We start from the raw sequence: 16,671 nt of genomic DNA, 5'->3' as shown, positions 1-16,671 counted from the left end.
GCGGGGGGGCGTGGCGGGGCGGCCCGCGCGACGGCGACGGCGGCGGCGGCGGCGGCGCCTCCTCAATGGGACGCGGGGGCGCAGGCGGCGCCAGGCGCGGCGGCGCCACGCGCAGGTGAGGCGGTGTCTCCCCGGTGCCGCTCGGGGTCTCCTCCTTCTCCTCCGCTATGCCCCAGCCGGCCCGGGGGGTGCGGAGGATGCCGGCCGGATCGACCCCGCCGGCGGCACCCGCCTTTTAGACGGGGGGCAGCGGCTTGCGGCGGGGCGGCTCGCGTCGCGTCGCCCCCTGGGGCTGCGGCCTGGGGACGGGCGGCGATTGCCCCTGTTCCGCGCGCCCGGCGCTCCCTCCCCCCGCCGCGGGAGGAGCCGGCGCCCGTTCCCGCCCCGGTGCGGCAGCTCCCCGGCGGGGGGCGGGGGGCGGTGGCCGGGGCCGGCCGGGCCGCGGGCTGTCGGCTGGGCTCCCCCGGGCGGTGCCGGATCGGCCGCGGCGGAAGGGCGGCAGCCGCCGTGCCTGCGGCGGCCGCGGCGCTGGCCGGCTCCGCGGCGAGCGGGAGGTCCCATGGGAAGGGGAGTCGGGTCAGCGGGCAGCGCGCTGCTGTGCTCGGAGTCGCTTGGCCGGATTGGGGGCCGGTACGTGACGACAGGGTGGGCCCAGCCCTTCTGGTCCTCATTGTCTTTGGCGCAGACCTAAAACGTGCTGTTCCGTAAGCTGCAATCATCGGTAAAACATGGTGGGCACGGCCAATAACCGCACCTGGCTTTTTGCCTCGTTTTGTGGTTTATTCTGTTCTCGGAAGCAGTTTTGCTGAAGTAGGAGTGACGTGAGTTTGCAGCGTGCTGTGCTGTCAGAAAAGCAGGTAAAGCTTTTTAGTACAAAGACGTACATCGGGTGAAACGCAGTGTTCCCAGGCGGGGGAGGCGTGGTATGACATCTCTTAAACCCCTGGACTTGGGGCTCTCTGTTAACATCCCAAAAACTGACGATAAATTCAGTGTAAAATTACTTGGGGCAAGGGATATTGCTATCTACATCGTAATCAAGCTAGGAAAGAAAAGCAGCAGCAGTCCCAGAGCTGAGAATCAGTTGCACGTAGTAACCAGAAAGTAACCTGTTGGGAACTGAGATGGGAGAGATGTATAGACAGAGTGGCCTGTGTAACATTTCTCCTTGTTCTAGTGGTGTTTTCCTGAACCTGGGGACTTTACTGAGTATTGGTAAGCTTTGAATACGCTGCGTTTTTGGCACTTTTATTGCTGCCCTGTGCCGGCTGATTTTGTAGTTAGCCACTCTCCTCACACAAGGAGGAAGACTGGGGAGATCAATATCACAACCACAGTGAAATGAGTGGTTTCCTTTCTCATCCAAACCACTTGTGTATTTCCCTAAGCGGAAAAGCTACTCTTCACAGTTGTTTGTTACTGTGTTTCTGCATCTATCTTTCTAAGTGTTGTTTCCCTTCATCTGTTTAAGCTGCTCCATTTCTATCTTCTCTGCATCCCTTCTGCATCATTTTTCTACTCTAGTAGCAAGGCAAAATCTTTTTTTGCCTGTGGTATTAACATTCCCATAGAATCTTCCTTTGTTTTGGTGAAAATGTTCATGATTGTAAAGAGACAGCTAAACCTACCACTTTCAACAAGTTTTGATTCAACCAATAACAAAACTATTCTTGCTATGTAGAACTGTTTTTGGTATAAGGATTTGACTGATGTAATATGCTTCTTTTACAGTTCAACATGTGAGAAATATGAATTTTTATACTGGTTGGCTTGTCTTGGTTGGCTGATTCTTTCTGTGGAAGAAGGTTTCATCCTTCTGGCAGTTGTGGTTAGAACAGGTCAGGCCTCCAGAAGCTGAGCCTAATGAACTTTGATACCAAATTTTTTGCAAAAACTTTCTCCTGTCTACAAAGCTGAAGTAATAAGTTCTTTGTGAGAATATGGAGAAGCTGTTTTGACATCTTTGAGTGAGATATGTGAAAGTTTGGAAGCCAGCCTTTCTTGAAACGTTCAGGCTTGCCACAAATATAAGTGTTTTATGTGATGTGTTTTACAAGGTTTGATTTAGAAAGGAGCTTGGAGGTTAATGAATGTGAAGGTTATCTGTTCTGTGGCTGTGCAGGAGACACTTGTAACGCATGCCAGATGTCAGTTTGTAGTAGTGTTTACCAGTTTAAAAAAATGCTGCCTTTCTGTCTTGAAGGCAAGACAGTGATATTTACCAGGCAGGTTCTTCTAGACTTTTAAGGCTGTTCTGACACTTCTGTTGAAGGATAGTAATGGTTCGTTTTGCAGTTTATGACTCCTAAAGAGTTGAAAGATGTCCTGTGATAGTGCAGTGTTTGGGGCTGAAACTCAAGAGTTAACAGATGTCATTACATATGCTGAAAAGTCACATTTCTGCTGGTGAGATATTGGGGAAAATAAGTTCTGCAAACAAAGAATTTGGTAAGGGAAAGATTAAGATACTTGCATTGAAAAGTTATCTCACTTTAAGTTTGGTAATTCTACGTGACTGGAAATATTTTGCTTAACTAACTGCATAATTACTAGGAAATAAAGCAAACATGGGGAAATCAGCCATGTAATTACTGTTTGGAAACTGTAACAGTTGTGCTTTGAGACTAGAAATCTCATTCATCACCAACCTGAAATGCATGTCTTTCCTTGCTGCAAAGCTGGCTTCTTAACAAAATCCTGGTTCACATGGCACGGTACAGCTCTTAAGTTTTCAGTCCCCTAGGCTAAGCAGTTGTTGTATGGAGGGTCAGATTGAAATCCTGCTTTAGGCACAAATATTTAGGTGGCACAGTTCTTGCAAAATAATTCAGATCTCTGGGAGAAGATTTAGGCAACTGCAGTTAGTTGGCTAGCCTAGCTGTATAGCATTTCAAGAAATCTAAGTGCCCCGTAAGTAACACTGACAAGAGTTGTTTCCAGTAGGAAATGCCAGTAAAGTGGGTATTCCTGGATTCCTGTTGCTTGAGAGTGTAGATGTCTCACTGGTAAGATTTTGCACATTAGGTACCTGCCTCCTGCTTGGAATCTGGAGCAGCAAGCCCTCTCCTCTGAAAAGAAACCCGGTGGCCACCTTTAAAGGTGAAAACTAGAAAACTAGTGGTGTATGGGGAAAGTGAAATTGTATTATGGTAGCCTAATGGTTAGAACAGTTGAATGGAACAGGACAAATATTGTTTCTGTTCCCTCCTGTCTCTGGTTTCAAGTCCCTGTTTTCTGCTAGGACATCAGAAAAATGTTCTAACCACCAAGCTGAAAAAAGTGTGGGTAAAAGCACCTGTACGTCTACTTTACTGCTGAAGATGGAGTGCAGGTAACAGCGCAATAGTTTTTTGCCCAGGAAACACGTTTGGAGCACTGTGGTGGGTTGACCTTTGCTGGCCACCGGGTACCTACCAAGCCACTCTTATCACTCCTCTTCCATCAACAGGGCAGGGGGAGAAAATATGACAAAAAGCTCATTGGTCAAGATAAGGACAAGGAGGTCATTCAGCAAGTACTGTCACAGACAAAACAGACTCGATTTGGGGAAAATTAATTTAATTTATTGCCAACTGAACAGAGTAGGATAATGAGAAATAAGAAAAATATCTACAGACACCTTTGCCCCACCCCTCCTTTCTTCCCAGGCTCAACTTCACTCCTAGCTCTTCTACCTCATCCCCCTAAGCAGCGCAGGGGGATGGAGAATGGTGACTGTGGTCAGTTCGTAACGCTTTGTCTCTGCCGCTCCTTCCTCCTCATGCTCTTCCCCTGTTTCAGCATGGGGTCCCTCCCGCAGGAGACAGTCCTTCATGAACTGCTGCAGCGTGGGTCCCTTCCACGGGGCGCAGTCCTTCAGGAACAGACTGCTCCAGCGTGGGTCCCCTGTGGGGTCATAGGTCCTGCCAGAAAACCTGCTTCTGCAAGGGGTCCTCACCAGGGGCTGTAGCTCCTGGCAGGAGCTCCAGCGTGGGCTCTCTGCGGGCTGCAGCTTCTTTCAGGGCACATCCATCTGCTCTGGCATGGGGTCCTCCACGGGCTGCAGGGGGACAGCCTGCCTCACCATGGTCTTCTCCATGGGCTGCAGAGGAATCTCTTCTCCAGTGCCTGGAGCACCTCCTCCCCCTCCTTCTTCACTGACTTGGTGTCTGCAGTGCTGTTTCTCTCCCATTTTCTCACTCTTCTCTCCCAGCTGCTGTGCAGTGTTTTTTACCCTTTCTTAAAAATGTTACCGCAGAGGCACCACCAGCGTCGCAGATGGACTCAGCTTTGGGCAGCAGCAGGCCCATCTTGGTGCTGGCTGAAATTGGCTCTGTCTGACATGGGGGCAGCTTCTGGTGTCTTCTCAGAGAAGCCACCCCTGCAGCTCCCCTGCTACCAAAGCCTTGCCACATAAACCCAATACAAGCACTTACCTGGCAAGGAAGACTCACAGCTCCTCTCCATTCTTCAGAATGTTTCTTCAGGTCTCAGTAGAGCAAAACTGAAAGGTGAGTAGTCTGTTTTGGAATGGGAGCTACTGTAATTTTTCTGGTGGAGTAATGCATAAAGTACTGCATAGTAATGCTTTTGGAACGCTGTACAAGATATTTGCAATGTTCTTGCGAATGGAAGAGCTTAGAACGTTCAGTTGTCATTTCGCATAGATCATGGCTCTTCATCTGACAGTCTGAGAGCTGTGCTTGGCTTGTAGGCACAACAAGTGGCTGACTAAAAGCAACAAATAAAGGTTACTCTTCATCTTCTCTCTTGGGAGAAGTTCTTGTCGTGTCATCACTTCCTGACAGATTTTGGAGACTGCTCTACCCCATTGCCTGTAATGGAGGAGACTGGGACTAGCAGGTAGAGCTAGTAGTGGTGACACATTGGACTGGGAGTCTAGATGGGACAAAAATGGTACAGGGTTCTTGGTGTGGGGAGAGGAAGGTAGTAAAGGTGTGGCTGTCCCTGTGCGGGAGTGTGGTGGAGCAAGTTGTGATGGAGTCCAGGGAGAGTCTGGGAGGAGGGTGAGTGGGTTGCAGCCACCTGGTTGGAGCAGATAAAGTCAGCTGCTTTTGAATGGAGTAGAGATAAAGAGAAGGATTGTTTTTATTTTATTGAATCCCTGTGTGGGTGCCTACCACTTTTCACCCATGCCACACTGCCTGCCAGGGGAGAGGGGAATGTGCAGTGGTCTGCTCTCCCTTCTGATACTTTGCAGATTACCTGTCTTGATTTGGGGGGGAGGGCAGACTAAATCTTGCATCTGGTTTCCTGTGAAGATACTTATAGAATGAAAAAGAAACTTTGGAAAAGCTTGTATGAATGTGTAGGTTACCTATGATGGGGGAAGATGTCAGTATATTGTGAAACCTAGAGCTTGATGTTTGTTTAATGCAAGATTGTAGCAGGTGACTTAGTTCCTGTAACGCTGTGTAGTGTAGCCTTTATAATTGCATCTTTATCCTTTGCTACCTTTTTTAGCCTGTTTCTTGGCTGTTCTGTTGTACATCAGCACAATTCCTTGCATCATGTTATTGAGCAGAGCTGAGTTACAGAAGATGGTGATAAACTTCTTGAGTCTGTTGTTGAAGTTTGTATTTAATGAGGAGAGCTAACAGCTTTTCTCAGTTTCATGTTTCATAATCAGCACATTATACCACTTGACCTTGTAAATTCCAGTAATTATTGGAAACTTTCATATCCCTTTGTATTTTCTGTGATTATTGTTTCATTTGGATTGGTTTGTTTTGTTTTGTTTTGGTTTTTTCTTGTGCAATATTCTTTGTGGTTGAGGGATATTGGGATAGAGCTGCTCTACATCTTTTTTTAGATTTAGTCCATCTCAGTGGGCTGACAGCTGCTATTCACCACCTCACAGGATGTGTGGTAGGACAGAACAATGTCTGTGTGTAAATATTAATATTTTGTATTACTGACAACGTGACACAGTAGACATTGAATATTTAAGTAAATTGGAGAGGATGTGTATCTTTTGCTGTGTAATGTACAGCAGTAAACAAGTCATGCGGTTTGCTCCCAGTGTTGTCTCCAGCAGCTTCCATGTCTTGACATCCTTTCCCTCTTTTTCTGCCTTCTGCCTGTCCTGTCTCCTTTCTCTTCCTGATCATCTGTCAGACCTGAGAAAATGCTCTTCTTGAGCATGGGCCTTGTTGGTACTTCTCCAGTCTCACATTTAAGTCTGTTATTACCAAGTTTCTTTGAATCATCTGTAGAAAGGTGTTACACATCCACACAGAGCACTCAGGATAGCAGTCGCTGCTGTCGGCTCTCTCGCAGTTCAGATTCCACCAGTTCTTTCTTCTTCCTGTCTCCCCTCTGCTTCCCCTTTGCCCCCTCTCCCATGCTTTCTGCTCCACCAACAACCCAACAAACTGGCTGTCTCTGATGGTTTGTTACACCATAAATCACGTTGCAGAATTGGAATTTTAAAACAGGTAAAATGCCTCAGCAGGAGTGAGGCAAACATTTTTGCTGTTAAATGTACTGTTAATGAAAATGTTAGGTATAGCAGTTCTAGCAGGAAGATGTTGAAAGTTTTTTGTCATTTCACTGATACTACCTGAAAAATTGCTATTAAAATCTTCGGGTTTTAACTCCTTAATTTTAATTGGAGGAAGCTGGTAATGGACGCAGTTTGAATACTGCGGTAGGCTGTTCAATACGGGGAGAGGGTGCAGGGGAGTGGGCTGTTTTGTTATTGTTATGGGTGTATATATATGTACAGAATCATGTAACAGATGAGCACCACTTATGCTTCTTGTACAGTTACCTATTTGTTAAATTCCACAATGTAAATGTCGCAAAGTGTTTTGTAGTTGCTTTATTATAATGGTATTTCCAAAAGTTGTCTTCCTGAGTGGTTCATGATTTAGAAATATTTTGTAGCTATTTAATGTGTAATGTGTTGGGTTTTTTTCTTGACATAACAGATGAGGAAGCATTTTTACTCTAGTTTTGTTCCATTAGTTTCCATTAGCGTGCAGTAAAGGCAGTGTATATTTGTTCTTCTGATAGCTGTAGCGACACAAAAGAAAACCTGGTGAAATGCTTCTGTTTATGCAGGAGTTGTATATCTTTTTACTAGTATTTGTAACATAGCTGTTAAAACTTTGAGCCTCTTTTACATGACTGTTTAGACCACTGCTGCTATGTTGAGCTGATTTGTTGCTGACAGTTACTGGAATACTAGTCTTTATGGTCTAAGTAAATGTGGGAAACACCAGGGCTGGATTCCTGAGCTGCTGAAACATGTGGAATGGGGACAGGAAAACTATTTGTGGGAATATCTGTTAACACTTAGTAAGGACTACATTTTGGCTTATTCTTTTAGAATATACTTGTGGAATTCTTTTAGAATATACTTGTGGAAGTGGAGAAATGTTTTGTTAGGAAAAAAGTCTGTAGTGCATCGCTGGAGTGAACACTGGACTTGGGTTGCTTAGCAGGCTACCAAAATCTGTGATTCAAACACAGCACTTATTTGTACGTTAATGTTAAGTTTGTCTATGTGTCATTTTATATATTTAGAATGTTATTTTGTATACCTTCCACTAGTAAGTGATAATAATAGCAGTTAAACTTTAGGATTTTTATTTCTCCTTTGCAGTGCACTATTTTAGTGCTATCTAACTCATTAGGGAAAAACCAAGATGAGTTTATTTTAAGATGTGAATGTAAAATGAGCAGATTTACTGTTTTCTTTAAACTTTTTTTTTTTTTTTTTTGGCCAAGACTTATCATGCAGTGGTCATGAATAGGAAGTTGTAGGACAGGTGGAATGAACAGGCCGTACATTTGGTTGGAAGTCCTTTTAAGAAACAACACTGTTAGTTAAATTGTGTTTTTCAAAATTCGCAGAGATCTTTTATCTGTAAGCTGTAAAACAGAAGCCTTGTGTAACAGCTGAGGTTTAAAGGGAACATAGTTTAATTCATTTTAGCTTTTGCACCTTGCAAAGGTCATTGCACCGTAGGAGATTGTCGCTTGGATGTTCTTAATGTATCTCTTTGGAAATGGGCCAGCATATATTCCAACATGAAGCTTTGGGTTTTGTCTTGCTTACATTGCAATCTTCCATGGTTGAGGCATGCATGTAATCATCACTATATGGTGAGGCTTATGCTCATGCACTAAGTACGAGAGGATCTAACACAGGGTGTCCCTGCCCCTCTATTGCTGCTGCTGCTCACTTCTTAATACAGAAAAATGGTACTGGGAAGACTATTCTCTGCTCCAGGGGCAGCAAGATGGAATTCTGCATAGAGAACTATGTGTTAGAAGTTTCTTCCATCAGCACTGACAGTACTTCTGGGGCAGGAAGACAGCTCCATCTTCTTGTTCTGCCATTTATTATTTCTCCTTGGTGTACAACCTGAAAAACACATTTTTATCCAAGCATGGTCTTACTACGTTTTTGATGTCAGATAACTGTAGATGTTTTTAGGAGACTTGTGTAAGTTGTTCACTGTACTTGCAGTCACTTACTTTCATATTTCTCTTTCCATGTCTCTTTTCTTGGACTCTTTATTTCACACACCACAAGAAAGAAGGGGATTCCTCATTTTTTTATAGTAGCTAAAGCATTTGGAGAGAAAGAATTTCAATTCCCATCTCTAAAAGTGTTTATTCTAAAAAATAAATAATTCATTCATTATATCCTGACTCAAATTTATGCTAGTGACAGTAGCTTACAGCTGCGCTGTCTGGGAGATAAGCTGGTAACCATCAGCAGCCAGAATGCCAATTTATATGCAATTAAATGAGTCCATGCAGTGGTTTACAAGCCTCAAAATTGTCAGTATCTTTTCTTGATCCTGTGTCTTTGGTCTTATTTTTACAAACTGTCTGAAAACTCTGGGGCTAGTGACAATAGCTGGGAGTGGCAATCTAGTAATTCATCCACCTTGAGACAGGAGAACGACATAATAAACCTTGCAGAAATTAATCTGTTAACTCCAAGCAGTCTATGTGACTGTTCAAAGTCTGTTTTCCACAAGTGAAGCTCCACTTGACAGGTCTGCTTGCCACCTATAACATCAACGCTCTCCAGGTTCTTGAGTTAGGAAGGTAGAAAAACACTAAGGTTCAGATAGGCTTCTTAGGGAATTAAGCTTGTCAGGTTATATCTTTGTGTCATTTGTAGACAAATATGTTGTGCTTTTCCTTCAGTCTTTATTTGTATGGTTTCTACTTGGTTTGAGAAGTAATCACCTTGGGTTAGAGAGACTCAGGTAGTGCCAGAGATCCTCATGAAATAGCTAGTCATTAATTGCACACAAACATCACAACTTCTGCTGCTCTCACAAAGTGCACTACAGGAATAGGTAGGGGAAAAAAAGCTTAAAAAACCTCCTTTGATGACCTCCTGGTTAGCTGCTTCAAGTGGTTGCTTTTCCTTCTTTATGAGAAAACCTTAGGCTTTAAAAAGCTGTTAAGACACTTGTTTCCAGTTTACAGAATTTGAGCGGTGGGAGGGGAAGCTGATGCAAGAGGAACTGTTAAACTTCATTTTTAGGCTTTGCAAGTTTTTTGGGGTCTTTTTTGCTTTTAATACCATTTCGAAACTCCGTGTTAGTTGCTAGTGTATGTTGGCAACAACCTCTGCCTTTCTGAAGCTTTTTAGAAATAGGATTTGAAAAGCTTGCTTTCTTCAGCCTTTCATAAACAGGATTGATTTATTTCAATACCTGATTTCTAACTCTCATAGGAGCAAGATGAACTAGGTGTTTGAAATTTCATTTTGTTCTTGTTGCTTGAAGGACAAATGGCTGCAGTTTCACAGTGTAAGAGAAAGTAATTTTTCATTAGATGAATTGAAAGAGAGCAGATACATAACAAATATGTTTAAGAAATTCATCTTTTTAATCCCCCGCTGTCACACCAGGATCTGTTGTTTGGACCTTAGCTTTAGCTTCTGGATCTGAAACAGCTGTATTGTTTACCCACGCTTAACCTATTGCTCTCTGACTTAGGACAAATTCTTTCTGGGTGACTTTTGCTCTGTTTACCACCCTCTTTCACAGGAAGCTGAATGGTTGGTCACCATTGGGAATTTACTGTTGCTTCACTTTGTTCATAGAACAGCCAAAGTCATTTTGACAGATATTTAAAGACAAATTCAGTTCTGCTGAGACATCATTGTTGAATGGCACTTACGTAATGATCTGACTAATAAACAACTTAACCTAAAGCATTTGATCAGATGAGCTTTTAAACAAGTAACTGCTTATTAGTGTTCTAAATAGTAATAATGGATTATAATTAATGGTATAAAGTCATGCACAACTTAGAGCAAGAACAGTTACCTAGTTAAAACAACTGAACACTGAGCTCCGAGTCTCTGTTTCTGTATACAAGTTATTTGGCCAAGACTTTATTTTCACATGACTAGTTAAAAGGGTAGAATATGTGTTCACTTCACTAGTACATTAGAAGTACTTCTGACAGACGGCAGTGCTAGTGTACATCTCTGTAAATATTAATTTTTCAGTGCAAAAATAAAGCAACGCTTTGTTGGAAATAAATAAGCAACCATCAAGCTGGCACATACATTCTGCTTTCACACTGAAGACTTCTATTCTACTTAAGAGGTCTCTATTTAAGAATAGTGCTAATGGAGGCTTTTTAGTTTTCGTTAGCATTTTTGTCTGTTCGCCATTGCCATTTGATCAGGAAACTTTTGGGGAAAAACCGCTGATGACAGGGATGGTGAGTTAAACATCGCAAATATTGGAGATTTTTGTTCTTCTATTTTTTTGTCTAAAAGATACACTCTGCACTTTACCTTTCTTAATTTAGGAAAAATTGCATTTGACAGTTCTTACTTTTGTGAATTATATTGTCTATTTTTAACATGTCTGTATCAGTAGTTTGAAAATATCTTGAAATTATTCCCCCTGCTCTAAACATAAATGTAAAAGTGTAGACTGTGTGTGGTGTGCATGGTTTTATTTCTGATGCTTTGCTCAGAAGTATGTAAATGTCCAAATGCTTTTTATAAATGAGAAGGGTTTATGTGCCTTTATAAAGTGTGTTTTTTCTTTTTGTTGTTTATTTGTTTGGATATTTCTTTTAGGTTAAACAGTTGCTGTATCGTCTCAGGGAAGCAGTAGCCTATTGGGGGTTTCTTGAAGCAGCAACTCAAACCAATAATGAGCAGATGATACCAGTTAAACAGTGTCTGGCAGACAACGTCATCACAGTGGCAACGCCACACAAGCAACATCAAAGAGCAGGGGACTTCTGTGTTCCCGGGTCAGCAGGAAACATGCCCAGTATCTCACCAGCCAAAATGGCTGCAGTTTCTACATAGATCTCTATAGATCTTGTAACCATGTCTGTTAGTGCAACAGAGAATGATCCTCCTAGATTCTTTGTGGGTGGAGAAGATGGAGAAGAATTACTGGATTCAGCCAGATCTACAGATTATGAACACTTCTATGACCATGGGGAAGAAGAGGAGGAAGAGTATGATTCTGTATGTACTGTAGGGGAATGTGTGTACTATTCTGTATGTTCTCTAGCATTATTTTACTTTGAAATGGCATTAGATCACAAAAGTCTAATACTGAAATAGTGTTCTGAATTGGGAAATTGTTCATATTCAGTTAATGATCTGTCAGTCATGTTTGGAAATGCAGCACACCTGAAAAGTAAGTATACCTTGAACTTTGAAGTAGATGTGCTTGACATTAATAGTTTCAGGACAGCTGAGGTTGGTGTGCCAGCTTTGCAGACTTGATTTGGACTCTGCGAATGAACTTCATGGCATAAGTCTTCATTTTATTTATTTGGATAATTAGTAACAAAAAATGATCACGAGTTTTTCTTTTGTGTGTGTTGTCAACAGCTGTAGAGTTAACTTTTGATTTTTCAGTTTGATCAGACTCAGCATTTCTTTTTTTATCTTACTGCCATTTTGATTAAGATCTGACACGTTTTCATTCTTCCTTGTCTTGGTGTATAGAAAGTGCATGCTAAATCAGTCTTAAGTTATACCTTAGTTTAGTGTCCTTGCAGAGTGTTCTGAATGGTATTTTAGCATTGTGCTTACCAGTTTTTAGTTTAAGACAAACTCTTAATTTTATTATGTATGAGTAGTCATGTAATTTTTTTAGCTGTATTTTGCTGTTCTTTTAGTCTGTAACATTTCACGATACGGAATAGTCAGACTAAATTTTCACTGATTGCAAGCATGTCTAAAAAATTTAAATGCAAGGAAGTGTTAATAAAGCACTTCACCATGATTAATTTGGAAATGCAGAGTAGTACAAAATTAGCAGCTCAGACAGCTCAATTCAGTCAGTGTGTTTTAGCAAAGGAAGGTAATTGGCTGTCTTAAAAGAACAGTAAGTTGAAATAAAGGATTGCTCTGTTCTGTTTTGTTTTTGTTTTTTTCATTGTAAAAAGAGTAGGTTGGCTGTTGCACTTAGGAATACCACTGGAGGAAAGAAATTTTTAAAGGCTTATAACATGAAAGAAAGTATAAGGAAGAAGAGTGAAAATGCCTATGCACAAAATAGCTCAGAAATCTAGAATATTATTTTCTGGTTTACTAGTTTTCCTTTTCATAATTCACTTGTAATATTAGGTAATAAGATGAGAAGCCTTGTGACTACTAAGTAGATATAGAAAAATTAAATCATTTAAAAATGAATTGCTAGTTAATTTCAGAGCAAGCCATAAGTATGATTTCATTCACATTTGACATTTCTGACTTAGATTTTGATCCTGTGTATTTGTTCCTGATATGATACTCACAAAAAGTAGTGTAAAGCTATTGAACTGTTTTATTTTTTTTGTGGCATTTTTCATAAGGATGCAGTGTGGCATGCTGTCGCGCTGCATTTTGTTGCTTGCTAGCAATTTACCTGATTAAAAACTAAATAAAAGGTAGTACATTAATTTTAACATGAAATATCTGCTGTAGTGTTGTGCTGCTAAAACCCTATTGTGTTCTGAGAAAACTTAAAAATAATAATTGCTTTTCCCCCCCCCTCTTCAGCCACCAGAAAGACAAATTGCAGTTGGGATTTGTTCAATGGCTAAGAAATCTAAGTCCAAACCAATGAAAGAGATTCTTGAACGTCTCTCCATGTTTAAGTACATAACTGTGGTAATATTTGAAGAGGATGTTATTTTGAATGAGCCAGTAGAAAACTGGCCTTTATGTGACTGTCTCATTTCTTTTCATTCTAAAGGTAAATCTTCTAATAATTCCATAAATATTTTTGACATCTAAATACTTTAACTAGTTTGAGGGTCTTTTTATTTTTTTTTGTCTTGTAGTTTCATTGGATTTTCCTAGGAAACGATTCATTTGTCTTGTTAAATATAATACAACTAACTTTTAAAATATAAGCTTTTTAAATTATACTGTTTTCATTGCTTGAGAAAGTCCTGTCTGACATGGTATTTAGAATAGCTAATCCATTGGTAAATATTTGTGGAGCCAGTGGAGGTGGTGATCTAATACTTACTTGGTCCAATAACTGTGAAGTCATGCTGCTTTCTCAATGGGAGTGTTGGGTCACTTGTTCATGTCTCTCTGCTAATATGTAGGGTTTTTTGTGGGGCTGGACAGTGAAGACGAGTAGACTGAAATAAAAAATCATATTTTCAGGCAGAGGCAATAAAAGCCTTAGTTCTGGCCCTATGGAAGTGGAGGGCATGTGGATTGAGGATGGGGGAATTGGAGACAGGACCACTACTTTTGGCAGCCTGTACAGCAATTAGGCTGTAGTTTCATGATTGTCTTAAGCTGATGTTACATGTGTCTATAGTTGAGGGAGCAGCCTGTGACTTCAGGCATATATCTCATTGTACTCTAAGGCTTGAATATGAAAGTTCCAAACTGTTTACCGCTGTTGTGTCTTGTAGTTTTAATTTATTTGCCTTAATAAATATTTTAGGATTTCCACTGGACAAAGCAGTTGCCTATGCAAAACTCAGGAATCCATTCATAATCAATGACTTGAATATGCAGTATCACATACAAGACAGGTAAGTAACACTAATTACCTGTAAACAGCAAGCTACTTTTAAGTCAGAGACTGTGAGAATCTGTTGGTATTGCATAGGAACAATTCCAGTGTAGTAGTCTAAATAAAATTACAGCGAATGTTATGTTTTATTAATGTATGCATAGTTTTCTGGGATATGTCTTTAGGTGTGTTTTTTCTTTTACTGCTTTTATATTGATACATCTGAAGATTTATCAAGGTAGAAATTTGGTGATGCGTTTGTCTAAAGCTTAGCAAATAAAAAAGTTTAAACTCAGAAAATATGTATAGCATAGCTATGTATTGCAACTGTACAACCTCCTATAGTTGTAGAATTCATGTGGCTTACTAAAGGTCTTTTTTTCTGTTAAATGGATACTTAACAGAAGTAGTTGGTATTCAAAGATCATGTGGCTATTCAAAGTGAATTTTCTTTTGGGGCTGCAATCATGCATAACAAACATTAACAAAACAATAGTGACCAAAATAGATAAACACTGGAACCTTCTGAACAGTGAGAAGACTGGCTATTTTGGATGCCTGCAGTTGCTGTTCTGTATAAACTTCTTCAATGCTTCATGTTAATAATCTCCTTTAAGAAGGGAATTGTTCTATTAAATTGCTGTTGCACTGCAGAGTGGACAAGACAGGACTGGCATAGCACATTACATTTTTATTGATATTGATGAGATCACTGCAAAGGTACAGCTGTGTAAGTGACCTGTAAAGCATTATATTAATAAGTAGAGTATTATATATGTAATTTTATACTGTGTGATTTAAAAAAAAAAAACTATGTATTTTTCACCTCCCTTACTTACGGACTGTAAAATACAAATATTGTCAGGATTTGCTGCCTTACTGTGCAACTTCTTTTCTTCTAGGAGAGAAGTATACGGTATTCTTAAAGCTGAAGGCATTTTACTTCCTCGCTACGCGGTTCTGAACCGTGATCCAAACAATCCCCAAGGTAAAAACTGATGACTAAAATATCAACCATTGGCATCTCTTTGTTTCCACTGGAGAACAATACATGCATATCGGAAAGCTAAGTTTCACTTGCCAGACAATTAATTCATTGGTGCAAAGGTTGATTTCTCCTCCAATATTTCAAGTATTGTTGTAGATTAATCCCTACTGGCTATGGGGGCAGTATGTGAAACAGAAAAGGTGTTGAGGCTATGTAAGCACTGTTCAGCAATAACTAAATAATCAAGACTGGTTTGGTCACAAATTCAAAATATCGCAGCATACCAGCTGCTGTGAAGAAAATTAACATCATCTCAGCCAAAGGCAGTACAAGTATGCATCTGAAAAGCTTGATTCTGAAGCCTGGGGTCACAATCCTCTTACAGCCATCATAGAACAACTAGAATATAAGGCCTCCAAACTCAAGCTGAGATTCTAGTATCTCGCCAAAGATAGCAGCATTCATGATGTTACATTACCGACAATAATTAGGAATTTTACTTAGGAAAGTAATATTGACAGAAACAAGTCAGGCTATTGAATACTTTCCTTTCTAAGTACAGGCAACCGTGTAAGGTAAGTCTAGTCCAGATTGATCTGCAGATGATATACTCTGAATATAAATTGGAACTAGTTTTTTCTGTACCTGAAAACAAACATAACCACTTTTTCTGCTAAAATGAAAAGTTATAGCAACAATAGGAGATTGCAATGACAGGTCAAGACACAAGAGTAAGAGATAAGAAAAAATAAAGAAAATTGAAGTATTACTGTGGTATAGCTCTTAAGAGGTAGAGAATTTTAGGTTAAAATGTCTGCATAATCTAGGGGGAAAGGGACTCATTTATGTTACAGAAGTCAAATAAAAGCTGCTGCACAGAGCGAACCAATAGCGAAGAGATTCCTGGTCTCTGATTCCAGAGGACCTAATCATCTGTGCACGGTGCATCAATCACGCAGTATGAGACAGTTCTCAGCCTATTAAAAGTACTATTGCATCTGGTACCACACCATGTTCACTGTCCATCTGCCATCCCCCTGCTATTTCAAAGAAAGGCCCTAAACAGTCCTACCCCGTCTTCAGAACATTTCCAAAAAAATACCACCCATGTAAGCTCAGGCATCTGTAGGAGACGATTCTGGTCTGACACTAAGGGAATCAACAGACGTCCTGGAATGTAGTATTAGAGTAACGTAGTACAGATGTACAGCAGGCATGTTCAGCACATGGTCATCAAGTCTTTGTACAGTCACTAACGAATCAGTGAACCGAAAATGTAATGTAATCTTTTTATTTCAACCTACAAGATCACCCCAAATCTCTAATAATTTCATTCCATGAATATATTATTACATCTCTGTTGTTTGCACTGTTTCTTCAGAATGCAACTTGATTGAAGGAGAAGATCATGTGGAAGTGAATGGAGAAATTTTCCAAAAACCTTTTGTAGAAAAGCCAGTTAGTGCTGAGGACCACAATGTTTACATTTATTATCCAACATCTGCTGGGGGTGGAAGCCAGAGGCTCTTTCGAAAGGTGAGAGTATTGCGCTAAAGCTATTGAGAAGTTGAAGATGTCTAACAGAATTGCAGAGTAATTCTGTCCTATCCGTCTGTTAGCTGGGACCTGTTTTGTCATGTCCTGTGTTGTCCTTGTGTGGAAGTAGTGGCAGATCAGAGAAATTAATTTCAGGAGAAT

The 16,671-nt window shown here is 40.8% G+C and overlaps 1 protein-coding gene across 14 annotated transcripts in view; it reads left to right on the top strand.

Moving 5' to 3' along the window:
- PPIP5K2 (diphosphoinositol pentakisphosphate kinase 2) overlaps positions 1 to 16,671 on the top strand; it is a 51,604-nt gene that overhangs the window by 274 nt on the left and 34,659 nt on the right. For 8 of the 14 annotated variants that reach the window (XM_087742801.1, XM_087742806.1, XM_087742805.1 and 5 more), the window contains exons 1-6: positions 2 to 115; positions 11,078 to 11,479; positions 13,007 to 13,202; positions 13,914 to 14,004; positions 14,888 to 14,973; positions 16,355 to 16,509. In XM_087742801.1, the coding sequence (XP_087598927.1) occupies positions 11,336 to 11,479; positions 13,007 to 13,202; positions 13,914 to 14,004; positions 14,888 to 14,973; positions 16,355 to 16,509 (672 nt within the window). In that variant the 5' untranslated portion in view covers positions 2 to 115; positions 11,078 to 11,335. Of the gene's footprint in view, position 1; positions 116 to 198; positions 858 to 886; positions 1,216 to 4,237; positions 4,491 to 11,077; positions 11,480 to 13,006; positions 13,203 to 13,913; positions 14,005 to 14,887; positions 14,974 to 16,354; positions 16,510 to 16,671 lie in introns of those variants that run through there. The other 6 variants (XM_087742795.1, XM_087742807.1, XM_087742796.1 and 3 more) reach the window with 5 other exon arrangements.

This window comes from Nipponia nippon, unplaced genomic scaffold (genome assembly GCF_047370975.1).
Source record: "Nipponia nippon isolate SJK-2023a ecotype South Korea unplaced genomic scaffold, ASM4737097v1 scaffold_8, whole genome shotgun sequence".
Lineage (NCBI taxonomy): Eukaryota > Metazoa > Chordata > Aves > Pelecaniformes > Threskiornithidae > Nipponia > Nipponia nippon.
Note: the sequence above shows the minus strand (reverse complement) of the source record. Positions and strands in the feature narration are given on the sequence as shown.